At 38.2% G+C, this 17412-nt stretch overlaps 1 protein-coding gene across 29 annotated transcripts in view; it reads left to right on the top strand.

The window, feature by feature from the left end:
- NRCAM (neuronal cell adhesion molecule) overlaps positions 1 to 17412 on the top strand; it is a 151081-nt gene that overhangs the window by 65820 nt on the left and 67849 nt on the right. For 16 of the 29 annotated variants that reach the window (XM_029963353.1, XM_018080425.2, XM_018080430.2 and 13 more), the window contains one exon: positions 15066 to 15254. In XM_029963353.1, the coding sequence (XP_029819213.1) occupies positions 15164 to 15254 (91 nt within the window). In that variant the 5' untranslated portion in view covers positions 15066 to 15163. Of the gene's footprint in view, positions 1 to 1715; positions 1836 to 15065; positions 15255 to 17412 lie in introns of those variants that run through there. The other 13 variants (XM_029963367.1, XM_029963362.1, XM_029963366.1 and 10 more) reach the window with 3 other exon arrangements.

Genomic DNA, 17412 nt, shown 5'->3' with positions numbered 1-17412 from the left:
CTTTTAAATTACAGTACAAAAGTTTGCTCCAGGATCTCAAATGACAAAAAACCCCTCAAAACACAAAACCCAACCAAACAAAAATCCCCACTGCAAAACCAAACCAAACCAAAAACCAACCAGTGAAACAAAACAAAAAAAAACCGTCTGCAAACAAACCAAACCCACAAAAGATAGAAAACCTTAACACACTCTGCCCCTCCCCTCCCCATCCTTAGGGCTTTTAATATCTCTTTAATGAAAAACATTGTGTTCATACACTTAGAGATCAAAGTTGATTTACCACTTTAAATTTGATTCTGACAGGGAGTGAAGATATTAATTTCACGGTAAATGTTACCTGGGCAATTTGAACTTAACTGAATTGTGGAATATAATCATGAATTTAACCTGTTGTTTAGGCTAGAAACTGGTGAACTACTTACCAAATCATTGGAGTGAAACAACTTGAGTCAAGTTCTTGCTAAGCAAGGAAGGAATGAAGGCTGGGAAAGGGGCTGCCCTAATTTTGCCCCCTGGTTTTGCAACCCAGTCTCAGCTATTGTAACGCTCTCTGTGAGAGGGTATTAATAATTTAGTATTTTAGTGTTCTGACAGTGACAAAAGTTATGTCTCAAACCCTCTCTTTCACTATAAGGTAGACTGTTCTTATTCAAAGTCTGATTCTTCCCTTGATGGGCTTTATTTGCCAGACTGGATGTGGCACTTAGTGCCATGGTCTAGTAACCATGGCAGTGTTGGGTCAAGGATTGGACTTGATGGTCTCGTAGGTCTTTTCCAACCCAGTTTATTCTATGATTCTATGATTCTTCCCTTCTTCATAGATAACTACACTCTCAGCAATGTGGAGAGTAGTCTGGTGGCACCTGGCTATCTTACATACAGCTTTTGTGAAGGAAAAAAAGGCAGCCCCTGTCTGTCTTTGAGAAGGAATGAAGCTTAGGAGAAATCAGGATGAGGGAGGGAGAGGTGCAGTATATTCACAACTGCTTGTCCATTTTGAAAGGAGGTACTCCAACTTTGTAGTATACTCACACATTGGCTCCATGAAGCATTTCCAAGGAGCCCTACTTTAGGCTTCAACTTCTTCCCATAGAAAATACCAAAAATTTGGTAAGACATCCCCGTTTCCACAAGTCTTGCTTTCCAGAAGTGCTTTGAGATAGGTTATTCTTTTGAGCAACTCAGAATTGGGAATTGAAGCTATGGAACCCTAGGGAATAATGCCTGAAGGGAAGTTAAAGGTGAGACTGGAAACCAGGCTGGTTTCAGAGATGTAAGAACAGAAGATCAAAAATTAGTTTCTTCCCTGTGGTGCAGCAGTTTCTACATGTCCTTACAGACCCAATTAAAATAACATTTGATTAAAATGAATACAACAAAGCACAGTTTTAAGTGGTATTAAGTCTCTGGATAAATTGAAAAACCACCAAAATTTAATTATATATTAAAGATTAAAGAGTACTGTCGGGTCTTAGTTATATTACAGTTTCTCTGGTGTATAAGCAGTAAGGCAATTTAATGTAAAATTAAAAATCCTTGGACAACAGCATCTCTCTCAATTCAAATTAGTATGTCTGAGAAAATAATTTTGGCCTTTAATGTTGATTTATAGCAATTTTTGATTCTTTATGTGTGGAAATCCAGAACAGTGTTGTGCTAATACGGCTGTATCACCTACAGGTGTTGCTTGAGAGTCGAGTGAGCAGTTCTTTGTATTTTCTTTGAAGGATCAATATTTCAAGATGCACGAAGCAGAAGGGTCTGACTGACAAGCTGCCTTGATACACTGTTATTCTAACTATGACTGGATTGACTGAAAGTTGCCTCAAAGAGTAAGATAATTTATAAAAACTGTAAAGCATAGCCAAGTGTTTGAAGTAATCAAAGCTAATTAGGAATTATTTTTCACTTTTTAAATGTCTTGCCTTTGCTGTTATAGTTTCTTGAAGCTTTTCCTTCTGAAATGTCCATATTTTATACTGCATTTACATGAAAAAAATACATTAGGTATTACAACTATGCAAAAAATTAGAACTGGCAAAATTTAATGAAAAAATTTCTAATAATTGTGCTGTGAGAAATTACTGTTAGTGTACCCATGTTATTGGAGAGAAATTTGGTTTTCAATTTTTGTGTATGTCTAAAAATTTAGTAAATAACCTGGTTAAAAAAAAAGGTAATTTGGAAAGAAAATGGATGCATAATTATAAAACAATGACTTTTCTTGAGAATAAAAATTCAATTTAGTGCTGCCTTGTTTCTGTGCCTAGACATATTATCATAAAAAGCAAATGTTTCTTTGGATGCTTCGTTGTGTGATACAAGTATTATATATGTATATATGTAAATGAGTTATTTTTATTTTTGAATCATTAGATGGGGTCATTCTCTAGTGTGGATGAAGTAGTAGGCTTATCAGTCTGCTAGTACCACTTTACAGTCTGGTTTACAAGGTGTGTGCTAAAGTGGTTTTTCAGTACTATCAGTTAATTTCAGAAAAATTCTTTTTGTAGTTATTTTATGATTTTGTATTGTGTTTTCCTCTTCCAATGCTATTTTTTCCTTTACCTTGAAGAATCTTTCTTTAATTCAATTTTTAGTATTAATTTTGTAGGAGGATATATGCTTAGAATAGTATTCATATAATGAGAAAACAGACTATTTGAGAGTTTACTTCAAATGGAAAAAAGTTTTTCCTCATCCATTGGTGTGGCTTTGCAGAACTTCACTGAGCTTAGTTTAAACAGAAAAAAAATTACTGTTCTTACTATGTGTGGCATTTGGATTTGAGATTTTGATATAAAGGGCAAATTAGTTTTAAAAAGTCAAAGAAAACGGTAGTGAAGATAGCAGTGTGAAAGAAATTTCTTTTGTCTCCTAGGTGGTAATGTGAATGTGAAATTCAAATGATTCTGTAAACAATGTAAATTTTTACATCAAAGTGTAGTGTTTACTTACATAATAGATGTGAAGTCCTGGGTAAGATTTTTTTGTTTCATTAATGAATAGCGTACCCATACAAAAAAAAAAAAGCAGGGAAAGCTATTTCCCAGTTAGGGAACAAACTGGATTAACTTCTTGATGAGTAAATGAGCTTTTTTTACCCTGAAGGTTTGACTTAGTGATTTGTATAAAAAAGCTCATTGAGGCTCTAGTTATTTGCTTTGTTATTTGCTTGCTTAAATTGCACCTGAAATTGTTATTTCAGTGGTGTAAGTGCCTTCTCTGATTCTTTTAAACAGAAAATTGAAAATATTCTTAACATACAAAATGTATTTAAAATGAAAGGGCAATAGCATGGAAATGTAGGTTAGCACAGCTCATTTAGGTTTCAGTTTGATAATGATGTTTTAAACTCTGTTAGAAGTGCAAGATTTATTGTGAGAATTAAGCTGCAGGGTTTTATTTTTGATACATTAAAATAAAAAATACAGTCAATTAAAAACCAATCCTTTAACATCATAATAGCAGAGAAATTTTTCATATTTACGTAAATGTGAAATACATAAAAATAAGCCCTTCTTTTATATTTTTGAATAGATTCTCTTTTTTTGGTCCTTGATAGTCCAGATGCAAGGAAATGGCTGGGGAACAGAGATTTAACGGAATCAGCTGCAGTAAAGTTTATAGAATAAATTTTAATCAAACCAAGTTCAGATGAAGCCAGTGGCAGATTTGGTTGAATAACACCAGCAAAATGAAGGATAAATCCTAGAAAGATGAATTTTAGTACATTATATTTGTTATTTGAAGTTGTCCCACTAAAATAACATAACAACATTGGGTCTGTCCGTTTGTACATAGGCAGTTTAATGCTCAATAGCAGTAAAACTGGCTAAAATCACGTAGTTTGTTTTAAATGAGAAGAAAAATATAGTAATAAAAGGAATGAACATAGTAGTTGTGGATAACAGTAGACTCCAGGTGGAGAAGTAATAACAGGTGCAATGCTGTTTCATCCAAAATGTCATCTGTGCTTCCAAAGGTTTCATCCAAGGCACTTACCCTACTCTAAACTAAAAATGTTCAATTTTATAAAAATTGTGGAGCTGTAGAATGGATTAGGTTGGAAAAGACCTCTAACTAAGATCGTTGCAGTCCAGCTGTTAACCCAGCACTGCCAAGTCCAATGCTAAACCATGTCCCAGAATGCCACATCCATATGCCTTTTAAATACCTCCAGGAATGGTGACTCAGCCACTTCCTTGGGCAGTCTGTTCCAGTGCTTCACAACCCCTTCAGTGAATAAATTTTTTCTAATATTCAATGTAAGCCTCCCCTGGCACATCATGAGGCCATTTCTTCTTGTCCTGTCACTTGTTACTCGGGAGAAGAGAACAACTCCCACCTTGGTACCACCTCCTGTCAGGTAATTGTAGAGAGTGATAAGATCTCCTCTGAGCCTCCTTTTCTCCAGGCTAAACACCCTTAGCTCCCTCAGTTGCTCCTCATAAGACTTGAGCTCCAGGCCCTTTACCAGCTCCATTGCCCTTCTCTGGACTCACTTTAGCATGTCAATGTCCTTCTTGTCCTGAGGGGACCAAAACTGAATGCAGGATTTGAGGTGTGGCCTCGCTAGTACAGGGACTTCCCTAGTCAACCAGCACCTCCAGGTCCTTTTCCACTGCGCAACGTTCCAGCCACTCAGCCCCAAGCCTGTAATTCTGCATGGGGTCAGTGTGACCCAAGTGCAGGACCCAGTACTTTGCCTTGTTGAGCCTCATGCAATTGTCCTAATCAGCCTACTGATCCAACCTGTCCAGATCCCTCTGCAGACCCTTCCTACCCTCCAGCAGATCAACACTCCCACCCAGCTTGGTGTTGTCTGTGAACTGACTGAGGATGCACTTGATCTGCTCATCCAGATCATTGATAATGAACAGGACAAGCCCCAGTACTGAGCCCTGGGAAACACCACTGGTGACCAGCTGCCAACTGAATGTAGCACCATTCACCACCACTCTCAGCGGCTGGCCATCCAGTCAGTTTTTTACCCAGTGAAGAGTATCCCATCTAAGCCAGTTCCTTCAGGATAATGCTGTGGGAAACAGTGCCAAAGGCTTTTTCGAGGTCTGGGTAGACACACTGGGGTTGTACTACTGGTCAACAACGCCGTGTACATCCTGTCAAGCCTTGCCTTGCTGTATACTACAACTTAAAGTTTTCACAATGTCCACAACAGCTTATACATTCAGGGAGCTGGAAGCTCTACAAGTTATTATTAAAAAAAGAAAAAAAAAGTAAATAATCAGAGAATGGATAGGGTTAGAAACGACCACAGTGGATCATCTGGTCCCACCTCCCTGCTCAAGCAGGGTCATCCTGGAGCACATTGCACAGAATTGCATCCAGATGGTCCTTGAATATCTCCAGTGAGGGAGACTCCACAACCTCTCCAGGCAATCTCTTCCAGTGTGCAGTCACACACACAGTATAGAAGTTCTTCCTCATGTTCAGGTGGAACTTCCTGTGCATCAGTTTCTGCCCATTGCCTTGCGTCCTATTTCTTGGCACCACAAAGACTAGCCTGGCTCCATCCTCTTGACACTCCCTTCAAATACACTGGTGATGTCCCCTCTCAGTCATCTCTTCTCAAGGCTGAACAGACCCAACTCTCTCAGCCTTTCCACATAAGAGAGATGCTCCAATGCCTTAATCGTTTGTTGCCCTCCATTGGACCTGCTCCAGGAGCTCCGTGTTTCTCCTATATTGAGGAGCCCAGAACTAAACACAGCACTCCAGGTGCAGACTCACTAGGGATGAGTGGAGGAGCAATGAAAAAAAAACCTGAACAAAGGCAGCAGGGAAAAAAAGAGAACTTGAATGCTAACCTTCCCTGTTTTACTGTATCTACAGAATTGAGGTGTCCAGCTGCGGCAGTCAGGTTTTATGAAGGTGATGAAATTAATTAGCACTTTGTGAGTTGTTATGAAGTATTTGAGAGTGAGGGGGAACTAGAGATACTCATATAAAAAAGTGATAAAGTCAGAAAATGTTAAAATATGCGAGTTCTTTCTGACTGTTGTTAAGGCACCAGTCATCCCTGCACATATGATCCTCAACAGCATTCCTGAGTATGGTGACCTGGCTATGATATGTAGCACAACACTGGTGATATCTGCAAATTTTTAGGAGTTGTTTCGTTTGCTTAGGTCTCCATAATTCTTTTGGGGACAGTGGCAGCATGAATTAGTGTTGTTTAAAGCAGGAACCCACCTGATTTGCACAGCTATAATCGTTGTGAGCATTATCAGCTCTCACTTTAAGAGAGAAAGACAAGAATATTTCTATAGCGTTGAAGTGTTTGTATCTGAGCTCTCAATTCATTTCAGTTTTTAATGCAAGCTAACATGTAATTGTAGCTACTTTAACAGAATTAATTAAAATTAAAAAAGCAAACACGCTTTTACCTGTTAAATAAATGTTGCACATAGGTGGCTAGTCCCCAACCCCCATCTCCAAAAATGTACCCAAGGCAGCTAGCAGAGTTTGTACAGTTTGTTCTTTCGGCACTGTTTACCCTCCTTTGTTCATGTACTTGTTAGGGTTTTATATCTGACAGAATGCCTTAGTCCTCAGTTTCTGGCACTGTCTCTATTCTGAGTGACCTCCTCTTTAGCATAACTATTCTGGCATTTCATGCTAATATTGGTGGTTTCTGCTCTACTTCCCAAAGGGAGGAGTTACCCTGTCTGTGAATCAGATTCTGCTCTTTTCCACAGTATGCTTTTTACAAGAATATCTCCAGGATTTCAGGAATACTTCAGTACTTCTGGACAGTCAGTGCTTTTGGGGTTAGCTGTAGGGATGCAAAGAACGTAATTACCCAGAGTACCCATGAGTAATATATTACTCATGCTCTGAATTCTGGTGAGTAGAAAAAAAAAAAAAAAAAAAAGGAAAAAAAACCTGTTTATCATACCTCCTGGGTAAAGAAGTTAAAATTTCAAGGAGCACTTCAGCTGAGTATCCCCTTTGCATGTTTACAAGGAACAAACTGTAGTCATTGAACTGGGAGTCTTCACACAGGATGATGGTATTTTCCTTCTGTCCACTCAGCGGTTTTCCTTCAGGTTCTGTTTGCACACCATGGTGTGTCTGTCGTGGCAGTCTGATAATACAATATTTTTTCTCCTAAGCACTGCCTTCTCATAAGCACTGAGACCAAATGACCTCACCTACTCCTCATACAGCTTCCCCTCAAGGCCCTTCACCATCTTCATTGCCCTCCTTTGGATGCTCTATAAGAGCTTAATAACTTTCTTATATTGTTGTGTCCAAAACTGCACACAATATTCAACATGAGGCTGCCCCAGTGCAGAGCAGAGTGGGACAATCCTCTCCCTTGACCAGCTGGTGATGCTTTGCCTGATGCCCCCCAGGACACTGTTGGCCCTCCTGGCTGCCAGGGCACTGCTGACTCATATTCAACTTGCCATCCACCAGGATCCCCAGGTCCCTTTCTGTGGCACTGCTTTCCAGCATCTCATTCCCCAGTCTGTATGAACTGGTAAGGTTTCCCCATGCCAGGTACCGAATCTGTCACTTTCCCTTATTGAACTTCATATGGTTGGTGATTGCCCAGTCCTCCAGTTTGTCCAGGTTTCTCTGCAGGGCCTCCCTGCCTTTGAGGGAGTCAACAGCTCCTCTCAGTTTTGTGTCATCTGTAAACTTGCTTAGTATCCCTTCCAGTCCTGCATCCAAGTCATTTATGAAGATGTTGAAGAGCACAGGGCCCAAGATGGAGCCCTGTGGAACCTCACCAGTGACAGGTCACCAGTCTGATGTTCCTCCATTCACTGTCACCCTCTGTGCTCAACCTGTGAGCCAGTTGCCCACCTACCACCTGATGTGTTTATCCAGCTGTGTGCTGGACAGTTTATCCAGAAGGATGCTGTGAGAGACAGTATCAAAAGCCTTACTGAAATCCAAAAAGATACATCAGCTGGCTTTCCTTGATCAGCTAGGTGTCATAAAAGGAAATTGGGTTGGAGAAGCAAGACTTTCCTCTCATGAAGCCTTACTGGCTGTGACCAATGACTGTGTTGTCTTTCAGATGATTTTCAATACCTTCCAGAATAATCTCCTCCTTAATTTCACCAGGCACTGAAGTGAGACTGACAGGCATGTAGTTTCTGGGGTCCTCCTTCTTGCCCTTCTTGAAAATCAGGACAATGTTCACCAGTTTCCAGTCTTCCAGCTTCTCTGTATTCCCAAGACCACTCAAAAATCTTTGAGAGAGGGTTTGCAACGATATCAACTAGATCTTTGAGGATTCTGGGATGAATCCCATAGATTTGTAGAGATCCAGCTGGAGCAGCAGATCCCACACAATTGCAGGGTCGACTGGCAACTGATCATTCTCACAGTCATGGTCCTCCAGCTCAGGGCACTGAGACTCCCTTGGTCCATCATCTGTGTTGAAGACAGAGGCAAAGAAAACACCTCTGCCTTTTCTCTGTCCCTGTTTGTGAGGTGACCATCCTCATCTTAAAACAGGCCAATGATATTTCTATACTACCTGTTGCCATGAATATATTTGAAAAAACTCTTTGTATTGTCCCCCCCATTTCTGGCGGCTTCAACTCCAGTTGAACTCTGGTTGCACGGATTTTCTCCCTCCAGTGCCAAGCAGCCTCTCTGAATTCTTCACTTAACCTTGACTTCTTCATTTGACCTCCACACCTTCTTTTTTTGCCTTATTTCCCAGAGAAGATCCTTGCCAAGCCAAGCTGGCCTTCTGCTTCACCTGATTGACTTCTGACATTTGGGAATTGCCTGCTCCTGTGCCCTTAGGGGGTGATATTTAAAATGTGACCAGCACTGACGGACCCCAGCACCTGCAAAAACATTTTTCTGGGGGACTTATTAATTTCCTGAGCAGCCTGAAGTCTACTCTCCTCATGTCCAGAGCTGAGGTTTTACTGGCACTTTTCCTCCTGTCAACAGAAATTTTAAACTCGATCACTTCGTGGCTACTGTCGTCAGGAAGGCCACCAATCTCCACTTCGCTCATGAGATCCACTCTGTTGACAAGCAGCAGATCAAGGAGGGCTTTTATCTGAGTCAGCTCCTGCCTGGGTACCCGTTTTTACCATTCACGTGCTGTAAAAATATGTTTTCTCAGTTTGTTCTCTCTCACTCACTCTGAATGCTTTCTAACTTACTGAGAAATTTAATAATCAAGCAAAATTCTCTCCTTTTCTTGACCTCCCCTATTTAGTGATTCACTTCAAGCCAAACTAGCTCTCTCTAAAGAGATGCAAGTTATGTTTTTACTCCCTCCTGTGTAAACTCATGGTCTTTGGCAGATTTGCAAAGTTACACTCAATTCAAGCATTTCAACCAAGTCTTTGAAAGACAGCAAAGTATGCATATATGCATAGAAGATGAAGCATATTTGTTCAGGCTGTGATGACTCTACAGGACTACTGAAATATATGTCACTAAACCTTTATTTTTGTGCTCCGTTCCATCATTTAAGTGAGGAGGTAAAAAAGGTGAAAAAATCTGAATCTCATCAAGAGTTTAGGACACCAGAAAGGACCCAAGCAAGACTGATACAGCTGTTTAAATTTGCAATTCAAAAGTACTGTGTATATGCTCACTTGACTCTGGAGACATCTGAACTTGCCAGGCTTACTAGCCTTACCTCCCTGTTTGAGGGCTATCCACAGCTTTGCTCTGCTGTCTATTTAGTCATCCCAGCCAAAGCAGTTTATAATTTAAGCTGAGCAGGATCTAGAAAGTAAGTGCTGCTCTGTTTAAATCCTCAGAAGGGCCAAATCCAATATAGGACTTCAGGGAATATATAAGACAACTGTAAAAGGACAGATTAGCTCTGCTCCAGTGTTTTAAAGATCGGCTCTTAAATGGCTGCTCTCAAGATCTGAGTCTGCGGCATGTGACTGAGGTTACAGGCTTACCTGAAACCCTTAATAACACATTTGAACTCTGTGCTTAGTTGTTTTGTTTTGTTTTGTTTTGTTTTGTTTTGTTTTGTTTTGTTTTGTTTTGTTTTCCCTGCATTTTCAGGTGCTTCTAGATTGTGGCACTTGTACTTCTAAGAGCAGAGAGTTGAAATAGGAGTGGAATTTTTAAGTATCTGTATTCTTGGTTTTTTAGCTGTATCACAATGCTCATGGTGGTCTACCAATGATGCTGCAGTTAGCCGCTCTGAAATTTTATGGTGTTCAGGGAAGGACAACGCTAACCCTGCTCAGTCCTGGCAGGGCCAGAGAAGTCAACCTTGTGCAAGGGTGCATCAGCTGGGTGGGTGTCCAGTGACCTGGTACAAGTGCAGTGTAGTAGTGATGCAAAAATGGGTGGATAATTGAAGCTGTTCTCCATTGCTGGCTCAGCAGTTGATACTGAAGTTAGGCTCGGAGCAATCAGGTCTCATTGTGCTGGGGCTGTGCAGATGCACGGTCAGTACCGATACTTGTGTGAAAGACCTTCTGTTCTCGTGGCAGATGTGCTGGTCATTGCCATGGAGGAGACGAGCAGACAAATATTTGGGGTTTTTATACGACCAAGTCTTAAGAACAGAAACAGGGTTAGCATTGTTTTGTGATCTACTTCACATCATTTTTGTATCTTTCTGTTGTTATATTATTGCAAGTAACATGATGAATTGGAAGAAAAATTATGATGCATCATGTTAGGATGGAGAGCTTTTTTAGTCATAGAAACCATTAGTAGATACTGAATAATATGTGTTGAAGATACATGATTCTATGTAATTCAGCAGATCTAGGTACAAAGGGTCTATCTGTGAGTTCTAGAGGAGCTAGTGGGGGAGATCTCTAGTTCACAGGTTTTCATTTTTAATATGTTGCTTAAAACTGAAAGAAAGCTGGTGTTCTGCCCAGATTCAGAGTAGACAAGCAGATTGAGCAGGGTAAATATAGCCTGATATAAATCACAGTGAACATATGGAAAAAGCTGATTGGGGACTCATCTGCTAGGGAATTAAAGGCCTTGAGTAAAACTGATTCTATCCAACATAGTTTTCTGGAAAGTAGGGCTTGTAAAACAAATGATTGCCAAAAACTTGATTTTAATGTTTTAGTATCTGAAAAAATTACAAGTTTAATAAGATGATGGTGTCAGTGTTAAAGACTTTGAAAAGCATTTGACTTATTGCCGTGTGAAACTGGTTAATAAACACATGAATTGAACTTGTAATGAAACAGACCAGACTTTAATGAATAACAAACCACCTAGCAAGTCTTAGTATAGGATTTTCTATGAAGGAGTTTCAAGGACTAAGTGGCTTTCCCGTGGTGGAAAATAGAGGATGAGAGTAGAGGGACTGGAAATTGTGTCTAATTGGTGGGAAGGAAGGAGACCACTGTGAATGCTGAAGTACAGCCTCTGAGCCAAAAGAGTAATGCTGAGTGTAGGGGCAGTCCAAGAGCGTGACCAGGCTGATGATTTTTCACCGTATATAGAACTGCTAAGAATGTTTAGAGTGTGGCACATGGCTTGGCCATCTATCTGCCTTTGTCAAAAAAGCTTGAAAATTACTAAGTACATATAACCATCTAACATTAGTAAGTATCTGCAGCATCTAAATTAGTGATGAGGAGATCTTGAATTCAGGACTTCTGTCTGCATAGTTTATTTTTCATCCAGTCCTCTTTACATTAATGTTTCTACAGCACAAACAAAGCAACGGGCTTAAGCTTCATAAACAGGAGGTCACAGAAGATGATTTAGTATTCCCTGATGACTTTAAAGGCCAAAACTATCATAGACTGTGACAAACGAATAATTTGGAGGAAAGCAGTAGGGTGTTTTCAAGAAAAGTTCTAGAAGATGAGAAATAGTTCTTATTTGGTATACTTTTGGAAAATTTAAAAATTATTTCTTTTTATGGACACCTGTGTTCAGATACCCCAGAGCTATATGTCCTGTGGTAAGTAGATTAAGACTGGATAATTTACATCTAATTGGTAAGAGAATGATGGGGAAAGCAAGCCAATGGAAGTTGAATTCACTACACTTTTCAGGAGTGAATAGTACTCAGGTTTAACACACGTGTGGGTATTTAGTCTATTATGTCATGCTACCTCCATAAAAAATAGCTATAATAAAGGCAATACTCAAATACCATTCTTGTTTCTATTAGTACTGTGTCCATGACACTTAGGTACTGTAACACTATGTTGTTATCTGTTTCTATTTGAAAGATTTTAAATTAAATAATCATTTCCAATCAGAGTTTTTTATGTTACCTATTACTGCAAATGCCAGATAAGTTAAAAAAAGAAGTGTGAAATTCAAAACCAGTTGTTCAAAAATACTTTAAATCATTTTATTGATACTTGCATAGTTAGCATGGTTGTATAAAACACATAAGCCCTGTAAAGATCTTTCATTAAGTGATAAAGGTATTGCAGTTGTCCTCAAAAGAAAGTGTTTTGTTCTTTTTATTTATTAACCATCAACACTCTTTTCTATGTACAAGTCACTAAATACATTTACCTCATTTGAATTTGCTTTTCATGATCTGTGGATATGTTTCTGTGGCTTCTTTGAAACAGATTTCCTTGAAAACTCTTTATTTTTTCCTATATTCTGATTGTATCTGTCTTTCACTATGATAAAAAATACAGGTATTAGACAAATTAAGCAGAGGGAGTGTTTTGCTCAATACTAATTTTCCTCTAATTTTCAGTGTCTACCTTGTTCCCCATTAATTCAATCATGTCTATATGGAAGAGAATGCTTTTTTCCTAATGTGTATGAAATATTCTAGTTTTTCTGTCTTGCAATTTTATAACCCTTTCACATTTCTTACATTGACCTTGGTTTTCATTCACATTTATAGAGGCCTTTTTGTCTTAAAATAATGTAATAGTAGAAATGCATAATCAGTTGATACATAAAATCTCTGTGAAACAATATTACATTTAGAAAATACTATCTTTAACTTTGCACTAGGTTGAATGTCAGTAAATACACTCCCTTACACATCTTACATCCTAATAAAGAAATATTGCAGCACCACTTTAAAGTCAATTAAAGATCCCATGTGATTATGTTGAAGACAACTAGAGGAAAAACATGTTCCCTCTGTCAACTGGAGCCTTAACTGATTCAACTTTGAAATGTCCATTGAGAATGTGTCTGTCTGTATTAATATCCCAATTAGGAATTAGTGTTATTCAGTACTAGTATAGCACAGTAAAATATACTGAGGGGTTGCGGGTGTGTGTGCGTGGGTGTGGATCTACAATCCCAGATACTGTTCAACTGTTAACACTCTCTGTGGCAGATATTGATCCAATCCTAATTCTTCCAGACAGTGCCTGAACATGATTAAGGGAGTAGCATAGGGACTTCCTTCAGAGGGGAAGGATGTAACCTGTGATGTACCAGTGTCTTCTCTCAAGCAGCAATCAATAGGACAAGAGGAAACAGCCTGAAGTTGCTCCAGGGAAGGTTTAGATTGAATATTAGGAAAAATTTCTTCACTGAAACAATTATCAAGCAGTGGAACAATCAGGGAAGTGGTTGAGTCTTCATCCCTGGAGGTATTTAAAAGACAAATGGATGTGGCACTTAGAAATATAGTTGGACTTGGCAGTGCTGGGTTGGACTTGATGATCTTAAACATCTTTTCCAACCTGAACAATTCTGTGATTCATTTGCTCTTGAGCTGTTAAAATTAAGGAGAAGATCCTTGTCCCATTTTTATAGTATGAAAAGCAATCTTGGATTCTGCCTCCCAAATGATCCCTTCTGTATATTTGCTGGGGTTTTTTTGTGTTTGCAAAGTATCTGGTTTTTTTGTTTATGTCCAAATGGTACCAACGAAGAGACCACTGGAACCAAACTGTGTTTTGTGCTTCTCCGTATAGTTTATCTCAGGCTCAGTGGTGCTTTCATTCTTCCAGTTGTGGCTTTCTGTAGCTCATTTGTGAAAAGTAGTACTTTTTTATTTTTAAGTGAAAAAAGTTGAATGTATCTCACTTGATCCTTATCTTTTGTCATACATAAAACTCCTCCCTTTTGAAATCTGATATTATCCTTTGTGATAAAATATTACTATACTTTGCTTGTACATTCTTACTTACTTTGACTCCTGTTTACTACACTATAGCAAATGGGAGTCAAAGTTGTTAGTCACAATCAGCATCTCAGCAAGAAGCACAGGAGACATAACAAGTGACATTTTGTTAAGTACCTAAGAAGTATGTAGATATAGAAAATCTTATTTTTACAAATTGATGAGTAGACTCCTGAACCAGCTGTCAAAATACATATGTTTTCCTATGAAAAGGGTAGGACAAAATGTCTGAGTTACAAGAGATCTTAAATAAATCATCTGGAGGAAAAGGCAATCTGCTGTGTAAATATTTCAAGTTTTGAAATTGAAGCCTTTACACTGATCGCTTAGAGGCCTGGCCTTATTTTGTAGCAGATAATATTATGTCAAAACAATGTTTAGTTCTACTTAGCAGCTGTTGTATTCATAAGAAATTAGGCCAGATTAAACCTTGAATATATTCAACAAGAACACCCAGTTGTGCTGACAAACCTAAAACCGTTTTCAGTAATATGTTCTATCATAAACCATTTGGGCACATTGCTTCTCTGAGGAATGGTAAAGTCAGTGTGCAGGCTCAGCTTTATAATTCCCACTGCCTGCTGAATTCCCATAATATATCCAAATGTCCAAGCAGTAGATTCAATAGTTATCCTACTAGAACACTGCAGTAGCACAGGTATACAATGGACATTTTCTCAAGGGTATTACTTTCCCAATCATTTTAATTGCACATGCCCGATTCACCACTGCTTGTGCATTCATTTGTACTTGTTCAAAGGAAATGCAATTGAATTTTAAAATACTCTCAAATCACTGCAATACTCATTTTACATGGTAAAAGAACAAGACAATAAGTTGGATAATCAAGTTTTCTGGGTTTTGTAAGGAGAACTGAAATGTTGCTTGGAGAAGAAACAACAAAAGTATTATTAAGATGTATGTGATCATTCAACTCTCCATTGCATCTCCATATTGTTATTCTTGTTTGTTTGTTTGCTTACAGGTTTCTTGTCTATATTGACATAACTATTGCAAGCTACCTAGTCTGATGAAGTTGAACTTCATTCTTCAAGTGTGATTTACTCAGTACAGCCTAAAATCATGATGAAAAAGAAGAGCATACCTGCAAGTAAACCTCTCTTGATCCTCTTTCTGTGCCAAATTATTTCTGCATTGGACGTACCTCTTGACTGTAAGTATTAATCTGCTAAATAAGTGTAGAATAATGGCAATTTAGTTAAATAATTTCTGTAGAAAGCTGAAGATTACTCCAACATGGAGCTAAACATGGAGATAAATATTTCAATCAGGGCATTATGATTATGAATATTTACACTTATTTACTGAAGATTTTCAAAACCTGTGCAATAAAATGAGTTACATTGTTCACTTGAGAAGGTTTAACACAGGATTCTCACAGGATTCTACTTACACTTCAGTGTGCCTTTGTTGAACACATTATTTGACCAAAATTAAGAAGGGCAGAGAAGCCCAGCTAAATGCTAATTATTTGTGAAGTTAGGATCATACTGATAATTTGCTGAAAACCCCATGACAATTCTTAGTTGCTGTCATCAATCACCCTTACCTCCAGAGAAGAAGTTTGCAGGAGCTGCTACATAAACTAGTAAAAGATTCAAATACCTAAAATTCAGATACTCAAAGTATCTTATTTTTTGATCCCAAAGGGTAAATTAGGCTCTTAGATTTCCTAAGCAGTGCCTGAAAACGGTTAAATACTTAACTTTAAGTTGAAAATATGTGCTGAGCAGGGAACTCCAGCATTGATTTGTGAGGAAACATCTGAAAGAGAGGAAATCCCAAGATCTGAAGTTCTTGTCTAATATAAGACTGTGTTAGTGGGGAACCTTGAAGGTAGGACTCCATGCTGAAAAGGAAGCAATCGTAGATGCTGCATTTTATAGTCCTAATAGCTGATTTTATTAAATTATTCATGCTTTAGGTTGCTATTTTCTTTCTAAAATAAACATGATCACATTTTCAGGATTCAGTGAACCATGTTGCACCTCATAGTGACTATTCATTTATTAAACTAATTACCAGGGAAGAGAACATTAGGGCTGATGTTAAATTGATGGATTAATACATCAGTAAATTTGCCTATGATTCTAATGTGCATGACTTTCTTTACCCCCATGTTTGTGATACCTTCCTGCCTTCCACAATGCATGTTTTTCTTTAATAATTTCAGTGACATAAATTGCAACTGCTTTGGTGAGCTCCCCCCCCATGCATTTTACAAGCCTATCAAACCAGTGACCTGTATTTCTGTAACAAGATCAATATATTTGAATCACATCAAACTTGTGCTCTAAATGTCTTTAGAGCGATAAGCTTTGGTTTAAAGAGGGATTCAAAAGTTTTTTGAATTAATGTCTTCTTTTCTAAACTTAAATTTTCTACATAAATATCTTTACAGTCTATAAATAGTGTTATAAACCCCCATCTTGTAGTTTAGGAACTAATATAAATTGTGCACCACTCTAATATCTTTATCTATAGAGGAAGACTTCAGGTTAAATTTACCAGAAATGCATCAAGAGACAAAAATGAGTAGCTCTTTTAGATGTATCATTTTAGTTCTCTACTGAGAATTTAATTCCCTATTCCTTAATGCTTAATAACTTTGTTAGGTCTGATAAAGTCACATGCTTGAATTTTTATCCAAAACTAATACTAACAGAAATTGCATCTGTAATGATGTTATTGCTTTCATAAATAATGATGAGAATGGGCTCTGGGAGAGCACCTCAAGGGAAGGACATATATTTTCTGTAGGTCTTCCATAAATATGCACCGCAGAGACCTGGTGGTGAGAACACAGTTGATTAGTTGAACCTTTAAGTTTCATCCAGATTAGCAGTTCCTATTCTTTGCAGTTCATTAGTTCCTAGTCAGTGTCTCCTCAAAGCAGGTAAGGGATGACTGAAAATGTAGGTGACCCAAAGGCATTTGACCTGCTGTAATACATTATTGATAATGAGACATGTATGCAAAACATTTGAAGTAAGCAATAAAGATGTGACAGCTAAGATGATTTTTTTTGTTTTAGTTATTTTTCAAATAACTAAACTTGCAAAAGGGGTTGCAAGTCTGTTGAGTACAATTAGGTGCTTCTGTATTTACAAGAGTAATTTTAACCTGAAGCATTCTCTTTGTTCTTCTTTGTGATCATATGAGTGGATTGATTTTGACTGCAACATGAGGGCAGTGCACTCCACTAATTTTGAATTGCTGTCTCCTCAATATTAGTGTTTTGTGTCCTTGCAAGACCAAAATCACATATCATGGTTGCCCTTAAAAAGTCAACATTTCAGAAAAGTTTCTCA

This window comes from Manacus vitellinus, unplaced genomic scaffold, assembly GCF_001715985.3.
Source record: "Manacus vitellinus isolate BGI_N305 unplaced genomic scaffold, ASM171598v3 scaffold_5_pilon, whole genome shotgun sequence".
Lineage (NCBI taxonomy): Eukaryota > Metazoa > Chordata > Aves > Passeriformes > Pipridae > Manacus > Manacus vitellinus.
Note: the sequence above shows the minus strand (reverse complement) of the source record. Positions and strands in the feature narration are given on the sequence as shown.